Raw genomic sequence first — 20681 nt, 5'->3', positions numbered from 1 at the left:
AAGATTATCAGCCTTATTTTAGGAACTAATTGGTAAGCCTTCTGAACAAACAATGGTTGCGTTTGAGTAACAAATATCAAATAGAAGATGTTAATTGTACACAAATATAAATTACAAAATTGTATTACATTTACATTCTACTTTTGCTATAAAACACATCTACCATTTCCTGAAATATTAACCTAGGACATCTAACACAGTATTATATAATAAATGAACATTTGAGGTTAAGTAATATGTGCATAATCTTTTAAAAACTGAAATTAGGTTAACTGGCTGTTAAAAACACCTTAACTACATGAAAACATTGCTGCATATATTGACTAGAGAGTAGAGATAATGTTTACAAATTGGAAATTATATCACAGAGAACTCTATAGAACTGTGTTTACCTCTTTCACCAGTGTCTGTTGAAAAACTGCACGGATAGAGAGACAACACTGATGAAAATTCTTTATTAGCTGAGGGTGGACAGAGCCGCTTAGCTGAGCTACTTCCTCTTGGGTGGGAGTGATGAAAATTCCTTGCACTGTTTCCAAGGCAAGGTAGTGGAAAAGAGTATTCTCAGGCCCAGATGTCAGTCTTGTAAGGAGAGAGAGAAAAAGAGACAAGAGGAGAGAGAAAAAGAGAGGAAAAATTTAAGTAAGTAAAAATAGTTTCACTTTGAATTTACAAGCAAACTTGAGTAGTATAATTAGGAAGGGGAACATAGGCCAAACATTTAATTCCTTCTTCATCTACAACTAAAGTATATAGTAGGAATATTAGTAATTCTCCAAAAGGAATCGGCTTGTTAAGCTGATGAGCACTAGTTCATTTGCAACTCACAACTGTCCCTTCACTGAACAACCCAAATTGGTCAAGCCTCTCTTTCTATAGCTGGTAATGAACTACTCGGCTCCTGTCTGCCCCAGACTTTGTCAAGCCAGAAGGAAGGTATCAGTTTGGGGTGAGGATATATAAAAATATCTTCCAGCAAAGTAGACACATTTAAGTCAGCAGAAGTTAAGTCTTTTACCATGACAGTAAAAATTAGTAATTCTGAAGAAATGCAATCATTATTAGCAGTTTTAAAGTTGGGTTAATATTCTATTATACTGTGGTAATAAGTGATATTATCCTATTACATTTCATCATTATAATCTTTCTTTTCTCCAATGTTTTCTCACTTTTTTTTCTTCCCTATATTTTCCTCTCCATAATCTCAGATCAGCAGAACCTGTAAACAGAACTAATTTCTACCAGTTGAGAAAAGAGGTGAAGCACAGTAATGGCAAGGACAAGAAATAATGCAGTAGTTACTATTTACTGATTGTTTTCTGTATGCCAGGGCAAGTGTGTTAGGATATTAATTATTATCCTCATTTTAACCACAAAGAAACTAATGTTCAATGAGCTTGTATTAACTGGATTGAAACCTCATAGCCAATAGCAGCAGACCTTAGCTGCCTTATGAGTTGCTCTTCCAGTAACTTCTTTTTGTTCTCCCCTGCTGAGTTTTGATTAGTAGTCCTTGTGTTATGGACTGCAACGGCCCCCCTCTCCATCCCCCCCCCCCCCCCCCCCCCCCCCCCCCCCCCCCCCCGCCCATCCTAATAATGTTAAGTGAACCAACCGCTAGTGATTAAGCACATAAGCTGGGGTCGCTGGGGGCTCACGCCTGTCATCCTAGTTACTCAGGAGGCTGAGATCTGAGGATCACAGTTCAAAGCCAGCCTGGGCAGAAAAATCAGTGAGACTCTGATCTCCAATAAACCACCAGAAAACCGGAAGTGGCGCTGTATCTCAAGTGGTAAAGCGCTAGCCTTAAGTTGAAGAGCTGAGGGACAGCGCCCAGGCCCAGAGTTCAAGTCCTATGATTGACAAAAACATAAAAATAAAGTAGGGGCTGGGAAGGTGGCTCAGTGGTAGAGCGCTTGCCTTGAATGCTTGAGGCCCTGGGTTCAAGTCCTCAGGACCACATAAGCAAAAAAGCCGGAAGTGGTGCTGTGGCTCAAGTGGTAGAGCACTAGCCTTGAGCTGAAGAGCTAAGTGACAGCGCCCAGGCCCACAGTTCAGGCCCCACGACTGGACTCAAAAAAATAAATAAGTGAAAATTAAAAAATAAAAATTAAGCACAAAGCCGGGCACCTGTGGCTCATGCCTGTAATCCTTTTTTTTTTTTTTGGGTCCGGTCTTGGGGCCTGAACTCTGGGCCTGGGCGCTGTACTTCAGCTCTTCAGCCCAGGGCTAGCGCTCTACCACTTGAGCCACAGAGCCACTTCCGGCTTTTTTTCTTTTTGTTTATGTGGTGCTGAGGAATCGAACCCAGGGCCTCAGGCATGCAAGGCAAGCGCTGTACTACTGAGCCACCTTCCCAGCCCCTCATGCCTGTAATCATTTCTATTCAGGAGCTGAGATCTGAGGGTCACGGTTCAAAGCCAGCTTGGGCAGGAAAAGTCCATGAGACTCTTATTTCCAGTAAACTCAGAAAACCGGAAGTGGCTCTGTGGCTCGACTGGTAGAGCACTAGCCTTGAGCTGAAGAGCTGAGGAAAAGCACCCAGGCCCAGAGTTCAAACCCCATGACCGACAAAACAACAACAAAAAACAAAAATTAAGCACACAACCAAAGAAAAGACATATTTAAGTTATTGCCCGAGTTCCTTCGCCCATCATTTATGCTAACCCTGATAAATTTGTTAATCTGTCTGAACAGCATGATCTGAATAAATTTGTTATTACCAAATTTAGGGAGAGAGAGGGAAGGAAATCATCTACAAAATTTTTAGAGGGTAGTTGACTAACAACTGATGGCTGATATCTTAAAAAAAATCAAGATGAGGAAAATTATATTTATTCAAAAAGGATCATTCTAAGTCAGAGGTCTTCAAATTCAAATACAGACTGTCTAAAGAATAGAAATTATTTCTTAAAAAAAAACAAACCCAAACTGTTGTGGGCAGGGATGGGAGGGGGAAACTAGAGGAAAGCTAAGGAACGGGGAAGCTCTGTCCATAAGAAGAAATAAACTCATAACCTGACTCATGACATGAGCCCCTCTGTATAACACCCTAACAACAATAACAAAATTATATCAAAAGAACCCCAAACTGCTAATAAGATACACTTGGAGGATAGCAAGGATCAATATTTTTGTTATCTATATTTTTCCTCAAAAATAAAACACAATGAGGAAGTTTAGCTCTTCAAAATCAGTTCTTATTAACTGAAAGTTAAAAAAGTCACCAACCAATCAATTATCCAACAATAGACAAAAGATTTATACAAAAAGGCAGATAAAGTTAGATTCATTTCTAAAAGCTGGAAGGGAAAAACGGGAGTTTGAACCAAGGTAGTATCCACAGGAAATGGCTGATGGACTCAAGAAAGACTGCAATACTAATGGACAGTAGTTTCTTAACGAATGAAATTATATATGCTACATAAACACATATACATAAGTGTTTTTACTATATAATATATATTTTATTTGCTAAAAATGTACATATGAGGATAATATATTACATGCTTTTAAAATGAGCTATAGTATACTGCATAGAACACCTTCTCATTCAATAATGAGGGAAGAAAAAGGATCTCTGGCATCTTTTTAAGTAAGAGTCTATGACTTACATCACATGTGAATATGTCTAAGTTACTGAAAAAAAAATCTCTTTACTAGAGATGGTGCCAAAACAATGTAATCAGAAATATGCTATGGAGGGAACAAAATACTGGAGAATATCAACATTTTGTAAAGTTGTTTTAAGGTTCCATAAAGGTCATGATTCAGATTTAAAAACAAGTATGATTATTTTTTAAAAACTAACCATTCAGCCGGGCGCTGGTGGCTCACGCCTGTAATCCTAGCTACTCAGGAGGCTGAGATCTGAGGATCGCGGTTCAAAGCCAGCCCGGGCAAGAAAGACCGTGAGACTCCTATCTCCAATAAACCACCAGAAAACCAGAAGTGGCACTGTAGCTCAAGTGGTAGAGCGCTGGCCTTGAGCTGAAGAGCTGTGGGACAGCGCCCAGGCCCAGAGTTCAAGCCCCATGACCGACAAAAAAAAAAACCAAAAAAAACCCCCCAAAAACTAACCATTCATATGTGGAAGCATTAAAACCAAAATTTTTAATTCAGTAGACCCTCTCAGGAAAAAAAAATTCTGGTAATTTAGTAACTTACTGATTTTAACTTCTTAAACAAATGTTTCTGTGATTAAAAAAGGTGATAGTTATGCACTCATGTTTGTGTGTTGTGAGGTTGTGAAAGAATTCTACTTTCACATATCTGGTTGCTTAAGCAAAAATGTGATTTTTATATATGACTATCAAAATTAAGTATCAGGCAAAACAGACACAACTGTCAATCACGACTGTACAAGAGGTGACTAACATTGCATATTGCAATGACTGTACACAGTTTAAGTAGTCAAACAGTCCATCCTCAGTTCCTTTCACCTTAGAGGTGTAACTTCGAGCTGTTACCTGGTTCTATTTTTTTTTTTGTCGGTTGTGGGGCTTGAACTCTGGGCCTGGGCGCTGTCCCTGCACTCGTCAGCTCAAGCGCAAGCATTCTACTGCTTGAGCCACAGCACCACTTCCTGTTTTCTAGTGGTTTATTGGAGATAGGAGTCTCACAGACTTTTCTACCTGGGCTGGTTTTGAACCGTGATCCTCAGATCTCAGCCTCCTGAGTAGCTAGGATTACAGGCGTGAGCCACCGGCACCCAGTTGTTACCTAGTTCCTATAGGATCAGTTCTTGGAACCCAGACTGAGTAAGTTTAGGGGGCCAACGTCCGGAGAATTATAGCTGTAGGTGGGTGATAGAACTAAAACAGAGCAAGTAGTCATTAGAAGTGTACTACTCTCAGGAGGAACGCAACTTTGAGCCATTAGCAGCTATCTTTTTCAAGCACTGGGAATGAATCTATGCAAAGGGATAAACTGGGCATTTGCCAGAGTCTAAAGTAAAAAAAAAAGTAGATACAGATAGATTATATCTATATAATCTATAAATCTTACCTGTGAAAGAGAAATAAATGGGTTGTTTTACTCTCTTATAATATGAATGTTCTTTTTTTTTTGGTCAGTCATGGGGCTTGTACTGTGGGTCTGGGTGCTGTCGCTCAGCTCTTCAGCTCAAGGCTAGTACTCTACCACTTGAGCCATGGCACCACTTCTGGCTTTTTCTGCTTATGTGGTGCTGAGGAATCGAACCCAGGGCCTCATGCATGCAAGGCAAGCACTCGACCACTGAGCCACCTTCCCAGCCCCGAATGTTCATTTTACTTAAAATGTGTAATGAAATATTAACAGAAATATCATATCACCTCAACTATGTAATATCTATCTTAATTACACTTGTTGAGTAAACACAACATGCTCTGAAATTGTACTTATAGTAAAACTTCCTCAAAGACAAATGAATTTAAGTGAAAAAGAGTATTAGAGAGCCAGGTGCCAGCGACTCACAACTTAAATCCAAGCTATTCAGGTGGCTGAGGTTCAAAGCCAGTTCAGGCAGGAGAAGTCTATGAGACTCTTATCTCCAATGAACTCCCAAAAAAGCCAGAGGTGAAGCTGTGGATAGGGACCATGCTCTAGGTTCAAGTCCCAGGATTGGAACCAAAAAAAAAGCCCCAAACCCCCAGTATCAGAAGGTTTCTTACTTCATTGTATTATATACTTCCAATTCTTTTTCTGAAAGGTCCTTTTTCAAATTTCCCAAATGAAATGGATTTGGGAAAGTAGACTTCTTTTTAGTGATCTGAAAAATAGTTTTAAAAGTAAATCAGTTTATATCTAAGATAGAATCTTATATCTAGAACTCTTTGTTTTGTTTTTGTCAGTCATAGGACCTGAGCTGTGGGCCTGGGCGCTGTCCCAGATCAAGGCTGGCGCTCTACCACTTGAGCCACAGTGCCACTTCCGGCTTTTTCTGATTATATGGTGCTGAGGAATCGAACCCAGACCCTCATGCATGCAAGGCAAGCACTCTACCACTCTCAGCCACCCTCTCAGCCCCAGAATCTTATATCTAAAAGCAGAAATGATTAGGAAATAAAAAACCGGAGGGAGGAATTGGGGAGGTAGGGAGGGAAGGGATGGTAGGAGATAAACAAAGTAGGAGGTAACAATACTTGATAGGAAATGTACTCATTACCTTACTCATGTAAATATAACCATTCTGTATCCTATTTTTACAATAAAAAAAAAGAAAAACCTAAGAGAAGTAATTACTATTTTGTGATGCTTTCTTTAAGCATCTGTAGGGTAACTTTACCTCTTGATTTATCCTTTGCTAACAAGAATCCGAAGGCCATGTTATGGAGAGCAGGAGGGTATTTCCTGAAAGCTTCCTGTCAGAGCCATTAGTATTGCGAAATTTGTAGGTATGCTTACTTTCCCCCCCCATAGCCTAAATGCCTCAAAATCATGATCTGTCTTACTCGTTATCTTTGTACAGCACAGCCTTTCACCCTTAGTAGGTTCCAATTAACATTTGTTGAACTGCCAAACTTAAAGATTAATTCAGTTTCTCTTGGGAGCTATTCAGGTTTTGTTATTTTGGTTGGTTTGTTTTTGTCAGTCCTGGGGCTTGAACTCAGGGCCTGGGCTCTGTCCCTGAGCCTCTCTCTATGCTCAAGGATAGCACTCTACCACTTGTGCCATAGCACCACTTCTGGTTTTTTCTGAGTGTTTTATTGGAAATAAGAGTCTCATGGACCTTTCTTTCCAGGTTTGCTTTGAACCAAGATTCTCAGACCTTATCCTCCTGAGTAGCTAGGATTTCTGGCTCAAGTTTTGTTCTTAAAGCTACAAAGTCTTCTTAAGCTATATTTTACCAATTTCATGGACAGAGGTATTAAATATAACTAGTATGATCACTTCTAAATACATTATATTTAGCACTTTAAAAGTGTCCTCTATTTTTGAATTAAGAGACTGAGTTGATGTTTCTTTATTTCATGACACTCAGAGTCTCATATTCTTTGGTGCTCCTTCTCACATTCTTTCAGAATATCTTGTCAGGCATGACCTCCATCCACCTAGATGGCAAGTTTCAGAAATCTTCTGAAAGACAACAATATCACTAAAATAAGTATAAAACCTCCAAAGGTGATGGTTTGGATAATGACTTGGACATGTTATTGATTTTCATAGAAACAAAAATTAAGTGATAATCTGAAAAATGGGCATTTTTCTTAAGATTCACATTTTGAATTTCTGAAACCTTTACAAGTGCAGACAAAAATACTTACCTATAACAAAGACTCTCTTTCTGTTCTTATCTCTTTTCCATTTCTACTGATCTCACCATCCTGAATAGGTAGGATTATAGACATTTTCTACCAGGCACCCAGCTTCTACTGAACATTGCAGTGGCTACTTAATCTGAGGTGTCCCTGCAAATGTCCACATGTACGAGGCTATGGTGTCAGCTTGAAAACAGAGTATCAATGGAACTGGACAACAAGATTAGAGTTTTTCTACCTAGAAGCACTGTTAATTAAATACCTGGAATGGCAAGGGGCTGCTATCTTATTGACATCACTTCCTCTTTTTTCCCCCTCTTAATCCTCGGTTTTTCAAATAACTAAAACTACCACCATGTCAAATGAGGAACGATTTTAAAAGTTCTCTTGACATTAGTTTCTACAATGTATATACTTGAATGAACATACTTCACCTTAAGCAAGGCTCCACTTTCTTCAGAACCACCAGAGCCCTGAGATTCTCTTTGCTTCCATACCACATCTGGTGTAGTATGCAGATTTGTACTAACACCTTCTTCACCTTCACAACCATGGTCAGATCCTCCACTGCTTCGGGAAGGACTGGGCTTCCGTGTCTTTAAGGAAGAGTCACCAAAAAGTGTTCTTCTGCACGTTGGAGAAACTGCTGTTTTAGAAGTACTTTGCAGCCTACTGAGGACAGGAGAAGTAGTCAAACTATCTACTTTTTCATGTGGTCCAGCAAGGAACCAGTCAGCACAAGACAAACAGGTGTTTGAAGAAGATATAAGCTGTTCATTTATATAAGAATCTACTCCTTCCAGCTGTTGAAGAGTTGTTTTGGCTTGATCTATATAGATACAGTCTGGACCAGGATTTCCATTAGCTTTGGATGAGCAGCCTCCAGCTTCTAATAGTACACATAACATATAATGTTTCTATGAAAGAAAATCAGTATAAGTTTAGTTACCACAAAATATTTACACATAATATATTCATAAATACTGAGCCGGGTGCCAGTGGCCCAAGCCTGTAATCCAAGCTACTCAGGAGATCCAGCTCTGAGAATTGTAACTCAAAGCCAGCCTGGGTAAGAAAGTCCATGAGACTCTCATCTACAATTAACCACCAAAAAGCTGGAAGTAGAAATTTGGCTCAAGTAATACGCCTTGATCAAAAAAGTTCAGGCCTTAGGAAGTGGCGCTGTGGCTCAAGCGGTAGAGCGCTTGCCTTGAGCTGAAGAGCACAGGGACAATGCCCAAACCCAGAGTTCAGGCCCCACAACCGACAAGAAAAAAAAAAGGCCCAGCCCCAAGTTCAAACCACAGGACTGGCACACACACAAAAAAAGGTTCATATTAAAGACATACAGTAGCATAATTGTGTGATTATTACAAATTTCTCCTTGATTATCAAAGCTACTGCTGCTTTGTAACTTGCTCTTACTTAGCTTTCGCACTCAAGGCTGGTACTCAACTGAGTCACACCTCCATTTGTGGCTCTTTGCTGGTTAACTGCAGATAGAGCCTCTTGGATTTGTCTGCCCCAGCTGGCTCATATAGAGATCCTCAGGTCTCTGCCTTCTTCTTTTTTTTTTTTTGTCGGTCATGGGGCTTGAACTCTGGGCCTGAGGGCTGTCCCTCAGAGCTCTTCAGCTCAAGACTAGTACTCTACCACTCGAGCCACAGCGCCACTTCTGGTTTTCTGTGGTTTATTGGAGATTAGAGTTTCATGGAGTTTCCTGCCCGGCCTGGCTTTGAACTACAATCCTCAGATCTTAGCCTCCTGAGTAGCTAGGATTATAGGCATAAGCCACTGGCGCCAGGCTTGGATCTCTGCCTTCTAAGTTGCTATGACTGCAAGTGTGAGCCAATGGTACTTGGCTAATACCAAGTAAAAACAATGTCACCTTACTTTAATAGACTATCAGCCACTTCTCTTGCACATGAAATTTCCTAAGACAACTTTCAGAGTCTCAATTATTAGAAGTCCTTGGATTTACAATTACATAGTAATTCTATTTCTGACTACATTCTGGCAGTTTGTCTGTTTTTGAAACTGGGTCTTCTTATGGTAGCTCAGATTGGCCTCAAACTCATGATCCTCCAGAGCTCGAGTGCTGGAACTTTAAGTGTGCAACAATACACTCAACTTGATTCTGTGTTTTTTTCATGTCTTGTTCTATTTCACAAAACAAATAAGGATAAAACCACTATAGGAAGGGGGACAGTAGATCTTCAGACTTTGCTAAAATCTTATCCCAGAGTTTATTAATATTTCTTCATGAATGTGAAGGAAAAAGAGAGCAGAACATGTTCTTGAATACTAGTATCTGACATACCCATTTTTTTTTTTTTTTTGGTCGTTCGTGGGGCTTGAACTCTGTGCTGTCCCTGCACTCTTCATCTCAAGGCGAGCACTCTACCGCTTGAGCTACAGCGCCACTTCCAGTTTTCTAATGGTTTATTTGAGATAAGAGTCTCACAGACTTTCCTGCCCAGGCTGGCTTTGAACCTTGATCTTCAGATCTCAGCCTCTTGAGTAGCCAGGATTTCAGGCGTGAGCCACAAGGTCATACCCATATTCTTTTACTTAGATAGTAAATAGATCTTTAAAAAAAACTTTAAAGAAAGAAGTCCAGATAAACTTACCAGTCCAACAATTAGTAAAAAATATCTCCCTTCAGGTTCTTGAAAGACTTCAAAATTTGAATCTGTGGAATGTTGTAGGTGAAGTCGAGGAAATACTTCTTTCCATATTATCAACTGACCTATTCTTTGTCTTGCTGCTAAAGGCAGTAAATAATAGTGGCGACAGTAGATAGCAATATCAATAAGATCATCCTTAGGCAAATGACTGCATATCAAATAACCCTGGAATTTTACCATGAAAGAGCAAATCAACAAATGATACAAATCAACAATTCTATATCTTGAAGTTTTGTAAAAACATTTTCATTGTCTTAAAATAATCTAGTTTCAAACATAAAAAATTAAGATGTAGCAAAAGTGCCTTTTTTTTTTTTTGCTGGTCATGGGGCCTAAACTCTGGGCCTGGGTGCTGTCCCTTCAGCTCTTCAGCTCTAGGCTAGCATTCTACCACTTGAGCCATGGCGCCAATTCTGGCTTTTTCTGCTTTTGTGTTGCTGAGGAATCGAACCCAGGGCCTCAGGCATGCGAGGCAAGCGCTCTACCACTGAGCCACCTTCCCAGCCAGAAGTGAATTCTTTTTTGAGGTCAAATTAGATATTGAATAATAACTTAGGGTACCCAAAAGATAGACTTTAGCATAAGCAAGATCACTTCTGTGTAGTAGTACCCTGAATGTTTACCAAATTAAAAAACAAAACCCTGAATTCTGAAAAGGCAAAGTGGAGAAGTTGCCATTAAGGTGGGAAGATCCTTTTTATCCTTCTGTATTGTTTGATTCTATTTGTATATGTGTATATGCACATGTGAGCATGCCAGTACAAAGGCCTCTTGTTCTTGGTCGGCTTTTCTGCTGAAGTTTTACTGTACCACTTAAGACACAACTCTAGTTATAGGGTTATATGGTTTTATTGTCTAATTGGAGATAAAAGTCTCATGAACTTTTCTACACAAGCTGGCTTTGAATCATGATTCTCAGATTTCAGCCTATTGAGTAGTGGGATTATAATTGTGAGCCACCAGCACTTGGCTTGTTTAATTCTTTGTTAATGGCATATTTTGAGTTTAAAAATATTTCTTAAATCAAAGTACTGAAATTCACTTGATGTCTAAGTTGGTGTACATTCAAGTTTATGTTACAAGATTTACTTGAAAAATTCATGCTACGATAGGATAAAAAAAATATATTACTGGAAAAAGTAATTGAGAAAGTAATGCTGGGTGCAGGTTGGCTCAAGCCTATAATCCTAGCTACTCAGGAGGCTGAGCTCTGAGGATTACAATTCAAAGCCAGCCTAGGCAGGAAAGTCTGTGAGACTCTAATCTTCAATTAACCAGAAAGCTGGAAGTGGCATTGTGGCTCAAGTGGTAGAGAGCTAGACTTGGGCTGAAGAGCTCAGGGATACCACCCAGGCCCAGAGCTCAGGCCCCACAACCAAAAAAAGAAAAAAAAGAAAGTACTGTTCTTAGCTCTCACATACTAGGTGTGTTTGAATATTGTTTCTCATTTACACAATTACCAATGCTGCAAAAAACAATAAAACCATAAGTATTTATTTGTTTATAAATGTGTAGGTGTCTTATTTTAAGATCTTAAGATTAGAGTACCTACATCCCCCCAAAAAAGAGATGCATGGATTTTTCTGTGCATAAAATGAGAAAATTTAACTTTACATATATGTAAACAGTAATCAATTTAAAAATATTTCAAGCTTCACCTTACCTTATAAAATAGAGCAGACCCCAAAATTGTATATAGCCGTCTCATGTCATAGTAATCTTCAGACTGGAAAAAAAAATTCAAAGTGGATTTATTATGAGGTGTGTGTATATAAAAAATCCTACTGAACTACAATACCTAAAATGAAAATTACATTCCTTAATAACTGAAATATAACTGTATATTTATTTGACTGAGAACAACCTTATTTTTGGTTTTTGAGTTTAAAGAAACACTTTCATAAACACTTAACCTACTGTTGATTAGAGACTTCTACAAAAGATTTGTTATTCTATCAGGGATTTTTAAAATAAATCTATAAGACAAAAATTTCCTATTATGCAGGTGCTGGTGGCTTACATGTGTAATCCTAGAAACTCAGGAGGCTGCGATCTGAGGATCACCGTTCAAAGTTAGCCTGGGCAGAAAAGTTCATGACACTCTTATCTCCAATTAACCAGCAAAGTGCCAGAAGTAGAACTGTGGCCAAGTGGTAGAGTGCTAGTTTTGAGTGAATAAGCTAAGAGACAGCACCCAGGCCCAGAGTTCAAACCCCAGAGTGTCAAAAAAAAAAAAAAAAAAAGCAAAAGCCAACTTTATATCATGATCAGTTTGGTGTCATTCTAAGGATGCAAAGATGGTTCAACAGAAGGAAATCAATAAATGTAACACAGAACACAAACAAAATATAGGACAAAAATTACATAATCATGGGGCTGGGAAGGTGGCTCAGTAGTAGAGTGCTTGCCTTGCATGCATGAGGCCCTGGGTTTGATTCCTTAGCACCATATAACCAAAAAGAAAAAAAGTCGGAAGTGGCACTGTGGCGCAAGTGGTAGAGCGTTAGCCTTGAGCTGAAGACCTGAGGGACAGTGCCTAGGCCCAGAGTTCAGGCCCCACGACTGGACCCTCCCCCCCCAAAAAAATTACATAATCATATCAATTTATGCAGAAAAAGTCTGACAAAATTCAATGTTACCATGATAAAAGCCTTGAAGAACCTAGGAACAGAAGTTATATACCTCAAAATAATATACATAATATATATGTCACAATATATAATATAGATGGCAAACTTATAGCCAACACTGTACTAAATGTGGAAAAACTGAAACCATTTCCTCTAAAATCATAAATGAGAAAACAGTGTCCACTCTTTTAAATCTAAGACAGTGCTGAAATTCCTAGCCAGACCAATACAAGGAAGAAAAAAAAGATACATAAGTAGGGGGGAAAAAGTCAGAGATGAGATTATCTTTAAAGAACTACAAAGACTCCACAAAAAAACATTTATATTTGATCAATGCTTTTGTTAAAGTAATAGGATACAAAATCAATGTACAAAAAAAAAACTAGTAGCCCTTCTATATACTAACAACGAACAGGAAGATAAAGAAATCAGTAAATTTATCCCATTTATAGTACTCTACAAAATACTTAGGAATAAACTAAGGATATAAAAAGACTTCTTGGGGCTGGGAAGGTGGCTCAGTGGTAGAGCGCTTGCCTTGCATGCCTGAGGCCCTGTGTTCGATTCCTCAGCACCACATAAGCAAAAAGAAAAAAGCTGGAAGTGGTGCTGTGGTTCAAGTGGTAGAGCGCTAGCCTTGAGCTGAAGAGCTGAGGGACAGCATCCAGGCTCAGAGTTCAGGCCCCATGACCGGACCCCCAAAAAAATAAAAAATAAAATAAAATAAAAAGACTTCTATAATGAAAACTAAAACCATAAGAAGGCAACTGAAGAAGACATTAGAAGATGGAAAGTTTTTCCATGTTTATGGATTGAAAAGCAATCTACAGATTCAATGCAATTTCCAACAAAAATCCCAATGTCATTCTTCATAGAAACAGAAAAATCAACACCAGAAGTCACATGGAAGAATAAAAATCTCCAAACAGCCAAGCAATCTTGAGCAAAAAGAAGAATGCTGAAGGTATTATAATATCTAACTTCAAATTATGTTACACTGCCATAGAAACAAAACAAGCATAAAGTAGCAAAAAAATGAACAGGCAGACCAGTAGTACAGAAGATCCAGAAATACGCCACAATGCTACAACAAGCTGATTTTTGTCAAAAGTCCCTAGAGCTGGGCACTAGAGGCTCACGCCTGAAATCCTAGCTACTCAAGAGGCTGAGATCTGAGGATCGGGGTTCAAAAGTTCCCAAGAGACTCTTATCTCCAATAAACTACTCTAAAAAAGCTGGGTTGGGAAGGTGGCTCAGTGGTCGAGTGCTTGCCTTGCATGTATGAGGCCCTGGGTTCGATTCCTCAGCACCACATACACAGAAAAAAGCCAGAAGTGGCACTGAGGCTCAAGTGGTAGGGCACTAGCCTTGAGCTGAAGAGCTGAGGAACAGCGTCCAGGCCCAGAGTTTAGGCCCTCCAACCAAAAAAAAAAACCAAAAACAAAAGCCAGAGGTGGCACTATGTCTCAAGTGGACGAGGGCTGTCTTTCAACACAAAGATGCTCAGTTTGCACCCAGGTCCTGAGTTCAGGACCCCCCTCCCCCACAAAGTCCCTCAAACATATGTTGGATAAAAGTCTCTTCAACAAATGATGTTAGAAAAACTGAATATTCACATATGTAAGAACTAAATTAGTTGGGCATTAGTGGCTTGTGCCTATAATTCTATTTACTTATGAGGCTGAGATCTGAGTTCAAAGCTAGCCCAAGGAGTAAAGTCCATGAAACTCCTATCTCCAATTGACCACCAGAAAACCAGAAGTGGAGCTATAGTCCAAAGTGGAAGAGTGCTAGCCTTGAGCAAAAGAGCTCAGGGATAGTGCTCAGGCCCTGAGTTAAAGCCTCACTATCAAAAAAAAAAAAATTAAGTTAGATTCCTATTGTTCACCCTGTATAAAAATCTATTCAAAATGGATGGAAGATCTAGATGTTAACACTGAAATTAAATCTAATACAGGGAAACATAGGGTAAAAACTTAACAATAAAGGCATAAAGAATTGCTTTCTAAATAGGATTCCAATTACTGACAAACAGCATTGAATCAAACTAAAAAGCTTCTGCATATCAAAGGAAATAATTTCCAGAATCAAGAGACAACTCACAGAATGGGAATGTGGCTTAGTGGTAGAGTGCTTGCCTAGCATGCATGAAGCCCTGAGTTCCATTGCTCAATACCACATAAACAGAAAAGGCCGAAAGTAGTGCTGTGGCTAAAGTGGTAGAGAGTTCAATTTTAGCAAAAGCAGCTCAGGGACCAGTGCCCAGGCCTCAAGTTCAAGCCCCAGCACTGGCAAAAAAAAAACAAACAAACAAAACAACAACAAAAAAAACCTCACAGGAGAAATCTTTGTAAGCTACTTCAACAGAGAAAGGATTACTATCCATAATATAAAGAGTTAAAAAAATGTTAAAGGCATAAGAAACAATCGAGTTAATAAATGTGCAAACTTTCCTTCAGAAAGAATGACTCTGCTCCATTCATAAGGAAATGGAAAGACTAGGAAAAAAATTACATTAAGCAAAGTAAGCCAGACCCAAAGAAACACAGGCCTCTCATAGTTTCCCTCATGTGTTAATTCCTACTGTTTTCTTTTTTTTTGTCGGTCCTGGGGCTTGAACTCTGGGCTTAGGCGCTGTCCCTGCGCTCTTCAGCTCAAGGCAAGCGCTCTACCCCTTGAGCCACAGCATCACTTCCAGTTTCCCTCATTTGTAATAACTAGAATACATCCATAAATATACAATTAAATCCAATGGACAGTAAAAGACAAATAATTACAAATTAAACATCACTCTAAACTTTCATATAGTCAGAACAAAGGAGGATACTCTTAGGAAAGGATCACATGGCTCAATGGCTATGTGCATGTGACCATATAAAATTATGCTTATCAAAATGAACTCCAAGAAATGGAAACCATTATTTTTTCTTCTTTTGTTCCTTTGTTTTATTCCTTTTTGTCACTGATTTTTTATTTCTGTACCTTTTGTATATACATTATTGGATCTGAGGAGGGGAAGGGGAAGCACAGAAACAGGGAGACAAAAGATGAACCAACTCAGCAGAAATACTCACTAGATACTATGTTGGAAATGAACTATACAACTTGGGGAGAGGAAAATCTGAGACAAAATGAGGGAGGAGGTGACACTGTTCAAAACAAAATGTACTCGGGGCTGGGAATGTGGCTTAGTGGTAGAATGCTTGCCTAGCATGCATTAAACCCTGGGTTCTATTCCTCAGTACCACATAAACAGAAAAAGCCGGAAGTGGCATTGTGGCTCAAGTGGCAGAGTGCTAGCCTTGAGCAAAATAAGCTCAGGACAGTACAAAGGTCCTGAGTTTAAGCAGAAAGAAAGAAAAAGAAAGAAAGAAAGAAAGAAAGAAAGGAAGAAAGGAAGAAAAAAGAAAGAAAGGAAGGAAGAAAGGAAGGAAGGAAGAAAGGAAGGAAGGGAGAAAGAAAGGAAGGAAGGGAGGGAGAAAGAAAGAAAGAAAGAAAGAAAGAAAGAAAGAAAGAAAGAAAGAAAGAGAAAGAAGAAAAGAGAAAAAGAAAGAAAGGGAGAGAAAGGAAGAGATAAAGAGAGGGGAAGGGAGGGAGCAAGAGAAAGGAGAAAGAGCAAGGGAGGGAAGGAGGGAGGGAGGAAAGGAAGAAATGTATTCATTACCTGACTAATATAACTGTAACCATTCTGTACATCACCCTAATAAAATTAAAATAAAAATGTGCAAACTAATTCAAATTGTTCTTTAAAGGTTCAAGTGAGTAATAAATAGAAGAAATATTCAGCATCCTTAGTCATAAAGGAAATGCAAATCAAAGTGGCACTGAAATTCTATCTCATACTTTTCATAATGGTTATTATCAAGAAAACAAGCAACAACAAATGCTAGTGAGGGTGTGGAGAAAAGAAATCTTTCTACACTGTGGATAGGAATGTAAATTAATCCAGCTAGTACAAAAATTGGTATGGAGGTTTTTCAAGAAAGTAAAAATAGAATTTGTGTATTATCCTGCTATATACTACTCAAAACAATGTAAACCAACATATAAGGAAGACACTTGCATACAATGCTTATAACAGTACTACGTACAATAACCAAGATATGGAACTAGCCTAGGTTTCTAACAAATGATGACTGGATAAAGAAAACATAGTATATGTAAAAATCAAGTACTATTCAGCCATAAAGAAAAAATGAAATTATGTCATTTGTTAAGAAATGAATACAGGAGAACATTATATTAAATGAGATAAGCTAAGCAAGATAATCTCAGAAAGACAAATATCACGTTTTTGTTAATGTGCAGCATGTAATCTTAAAAACAAGCAGCATGATTGTGAAAGGGGAACTATTGGGGGAAAACCCATGGAAGGAAGCACAGAGAAAGGAGAGAATGGGGAGGATGGATGGATAATATAGTTAAATTACATATATATGCTTGAAAGAACACAATACTCCCAACAAGTTAAAGAGGGGATAGGTGGAGAAGTGGTTAAGAAAAAAAAAACACATAGATAGAGTAAATTTGATTCAAATACGCTATATACAAGTTGTAAATATGATAAAACCTTCTAGGTACAATTAAGTTAATTAAAAAAAAAAACCACAGTACTGAGAATTTCTTAAAAACCCCCCTCCTCTTACCAGTTCTGAAAAGTCTGCAGCCTCCAGGTCACTTAATGCTGTGTCTAATTCCATCTAAAGAAAAAATATTATATGAACATTGGACTTATTTTCCAGAAACGGTTATATAAAAAATGTTTAATATCTGGGCAGTGGAGGCTCACACATATAATCCTAGCTATTCAAGAAGCTGAGATATGAGGATCTCCAAACTGTGTTAAATTAAGAAAAGTCTCCAATAAGAAAGATATCCAAATATGAGGCACAGCATTCAGATGAAATTTATGACCAAAATAGATACACTTTTGCCTGATGCTGACAGCTGGTGCCTGTCATCCTAGCTACTCAGGAGGCTGAGACCTGAGAATAGCAATTCAAAGCCAGCCCAGAGGAAAAGCTATGAGACTCTCATCTCCAGTTAACCACCAGAAAACAGGAAGTGGTACTGTAGCTCAAAGTGACAGAATGCTTGCCAGCCTTGAGCAAAGGAGCTAAAAGTCAACACCCAGGCCTGAGTTCAAGCCCCACAGCCAACAAAAATATAAATTAATATATATTTGTTGTTTTTAATGTATTTATAATGTACCATGTGATTTTTCTGTTTCTTTTGTATGTTCTTCCCCCGTGGTATAACCCGTTTTCACTATATTTGATTCTGGTGCTCTGCATCTTGTGTATACATTTTTCTAATTTGGGGAAAGGAAGGGAAATAATAAAATGCTCAAATAAGGATACAGGTTGACCCATTGTAACAATGAGATGTACAAGATAACTATGTTGGAAATGAACTTTACAATTTGGGGGGGGAGGGAGAGGTTGGGGAGGTGGAGAGGGAAGGGATGGTAGGGGAAAAACAAAAGAGGAGGTAACAATGATCCATAGGAAATGTACTCATTACCTTATTCATGTAACTAACCCCTCTGTACAGTATCTTTACAATAAAAATATATATACTATATATGTATATATACACTTTTAAATGTCTTGAACTTCTGAGGCAGATCATATTTTAATATTAATGTATCTAAATTCTAAAGACATTATCCTTAAAAACGAGCACACCTACTATTATGGAAAGCAAAAACTATCTATTTTGAAGAAAGAGGTGTCTTTAATGAAGAGATTCTCAGACAGACAAGAGCTTGAGTAACTGCCAACTGGAATGGCAGTCTCATGAACTGGCATCTTCTCACCTAAGAAGTGACTCTGAAGATCCCGTGCTTCTCCAAGGCAAAAAGATCCTAGAATGGGCATGAGGCAGGCTTGGAGCAAAGGGCCTTCTATTTTTTTTGTTTTCTGTTTTTGTTGGTTGTAGGGCTTGAACTGGGCTGGCTTTGAACCACAATCCTCAGATCTCAGCTTCCTGAGTAGCTAGGATTAGAGGCATGAGCCACCGGCGCCTGATTAGTGTTTCATTTAAGACTGACAAAAATGCTGTCACTAAACAGATTACATTATATGCCACACTGCTGAAAATTTATTATATCTTCAAAAATTATACTGGATTTATAAAATTCATTAAAGTTAAATACATATAGTTGTGTAAAGAATGCTTTTGCTAGCGCTGAGTACAGTGGAAAAGTGCTTGTCTAGCAGATACAACGCTCTGGGTTTGATACTCAGTACCATAAAACAACCACCACAAAAACCATGATTTTGCTGGCTTGCTAGTGTAGATTAGTGGTTGAATATATTTAAGAGACCCAGGATTTAATACCCGGCACCAGAATAAGAAAAAGAGAAAAAAAATGAATTATTTTGCTATTAGTAACTAGCTGTTTCATTACACCAGTTTTTTCATTAACACTATTTGTTAATCATTCTGTACACATAATTCTGAAGCTGGGTGCTAGTGACTCTTGCCTGTAATTCTAGATACTAAGGAGGCTAAGATCTGAAGATTGTGGTTGGAAGCTAGCCTGTTCAAGAAAATCTGTGAGACTCATCTCCAATTAAGCACCAGAAAACCGTGTCTCAGTGGTAGAGCAATAGCCTTGAGCAAAAAAGGTCAGGGACAGTTCCTTGAACCTAAGTTCAAGCCCTACAACTGACAAGAAAAACCAAACCCTCGTTTCTGACTTTACATTATAAAAATCAAAGTCATAAAATTTTATACTAAGATATACAATTTAATTATGATTTCTGAAAGAAGTGAGTTTAGACAAGTTTAAGTACAAAATAAAAATAAAGACCCAATTTTGATTTATAAAGAATCTTCTGGGGCTGGGAATGTGGCTTGGTGGTAGAGTGCTTGCCTAGCATGCATGAAGCCCTGGGTTCAATTCCTCAGTACCACATACACAAAAAAAGCTGGAAGTGGTGCTGTGGCTAAAGTGGTAGAGCGCTAGCCTTGAGCAAAAGAAGCTCAGAGACAGTGCTCAGGCCCTGAGTTCAAGCCCAAGGACTGGCAAAAATAAAAAAAAAGTAATTTGCTGAGTTTACTCCATTGGACTTTCAACCTCATTAACCAATTGCCCCCAACGCTGTTTTAAAAAAAATGTGCTGGTTCTAAGGATTGAACTCAAGGCCTAGGTGCTGTCTTTGAGCTTTTTTTGCTCAAGGCTAGTGTCTATTGCTTGAGCCACAGTCACTTCTGGCTTTTTCTGAGGCGTTTACTGGAGATAGGAGTCTCGCCAACTTTACTGTGCCAGATGGCTTCAAATCATGATCCTCAGATCTCAGCCCCCTGAGTAGCTAGGATAACAGACACAAGCCACCACTGCCCAGCTCAATTGCCTTATTAATTCTTACCCATACTCCCAACAATTACAAAAAGCCTAAGGAAAATAAAAGAAAGTAAAGGCTTATAATGAGACAATGGTTCTGATTCTTATTTATCACCTAAGATTACCTTGATTTCCTGTGGAAGTACGAGCCACTGAACTCCAGGGAGGTTGTCTAGAAGTACTGAACTAGAAACATCATACTGTTGAGCACTGGGATAGACACTGGAATGTAGCTTAGCCTGCTGAAGTGCTCTTTGAAAGAACAAGTAGAAAAAATGATCCAAACAAGGTATGTTCTCAACCTGGCAAAAGGCACTGAAAAAATAAGAGCTAAATAAGTTAGAATAACCTATGGTGGTCATTTTTGTGTGCTCCTAAGGAGATTGGCTCTTTCCTAACTTCTAGACTCTCTTTGTCCCTCATGTCCACACTCACTGTTACACTGTTACTGAGGAGAGAGTATTTAGAAGTTCATCCTATCTGTTATTTCTCACTTTCTTTCTTTCCTTTCATTGTCATTTGAAATTTCTATTGTCTTTCAGGCAACAGAATAATAAAAAGATTGGACTTTGTAATAGTACACATTTGACTTTGAATCTTAATGTTGTCCTTATTAGATCATTATCATAGGACAAATAACCTAATCTATCTCTGAATTTCTGTAACTCTGGAGTTAAGACAATCAAACATAAGCAAACTACCTTGTATATATAATAAGTATTCTTTCTTACCATACTCATTACTAGTGTAGAAGTAATTACAAAATAAGGAG

The 20681-nt window shown here is 38.5% G+C and overlaps 1 protein-coding gene across 4 annotated transcripts in view; it reads right to left on the bottom strand.

The window, feature by feature from the left end:
- LOC138826816 (protein inturned-like) overlaps positions 1–20681 on the bottom strand; it is a 59754-nt gene that overhangs the window by 5098 nt on the left and 33975 nt on the right. For 2 of the 4 annotated variants that reach the window (XM_070022061.1, XM_070022059.1), the window contains exons 8-14: positions 20035–20224; positions 17205–17258; positions 11592–11654; positions 9872–10093; positions 7676–8158; positions 5655–5752; positions 393–582 (exon numbers count right to left, since the gene is read on the bottom strand). In XM_070022061.1, coding sequence (XP_069878162.1) covers positions 393–582; positions 5655–5752; positions 7676–8158; positions 9872–10093; positions 11592–11654; positions 17205–17258; positions 20035–20224 — 1300 coding nt within the window. Of the gene's footprint in view, positions 1–392; positions 583–5654; positions 5753–7675; positions 8159–9871; positions 10094–11591; positions 11655–17204; positions 17259–20034; positions 20225–20681 lie in introns of those variants that run through there. The other 2 variants (XM_070022060.1, XM_070022062.1) reach the window with 2 other exon arrangements.

Source organism: Dipodomys merriami, unplaced genomic scaffold (assembly GCF_024711535.1).
Source record: "Dipodomys merriami isolate MVZ:Mamm:240054 unplaced genomic scaffold, mDipMer1.0.p SCAF_15, whole genome shotgun sequence".
In the NCBI taxonomy this organism is placed as follows: Eukaryota; Metazoa; Chordata; class Mammalia; order Rodentia; family Heteromyidae; genus Dipodomys; species Dipodomys merriami.
This window is presented reverse-complemented; position numbering and strand designations above follow the sequence as displayed.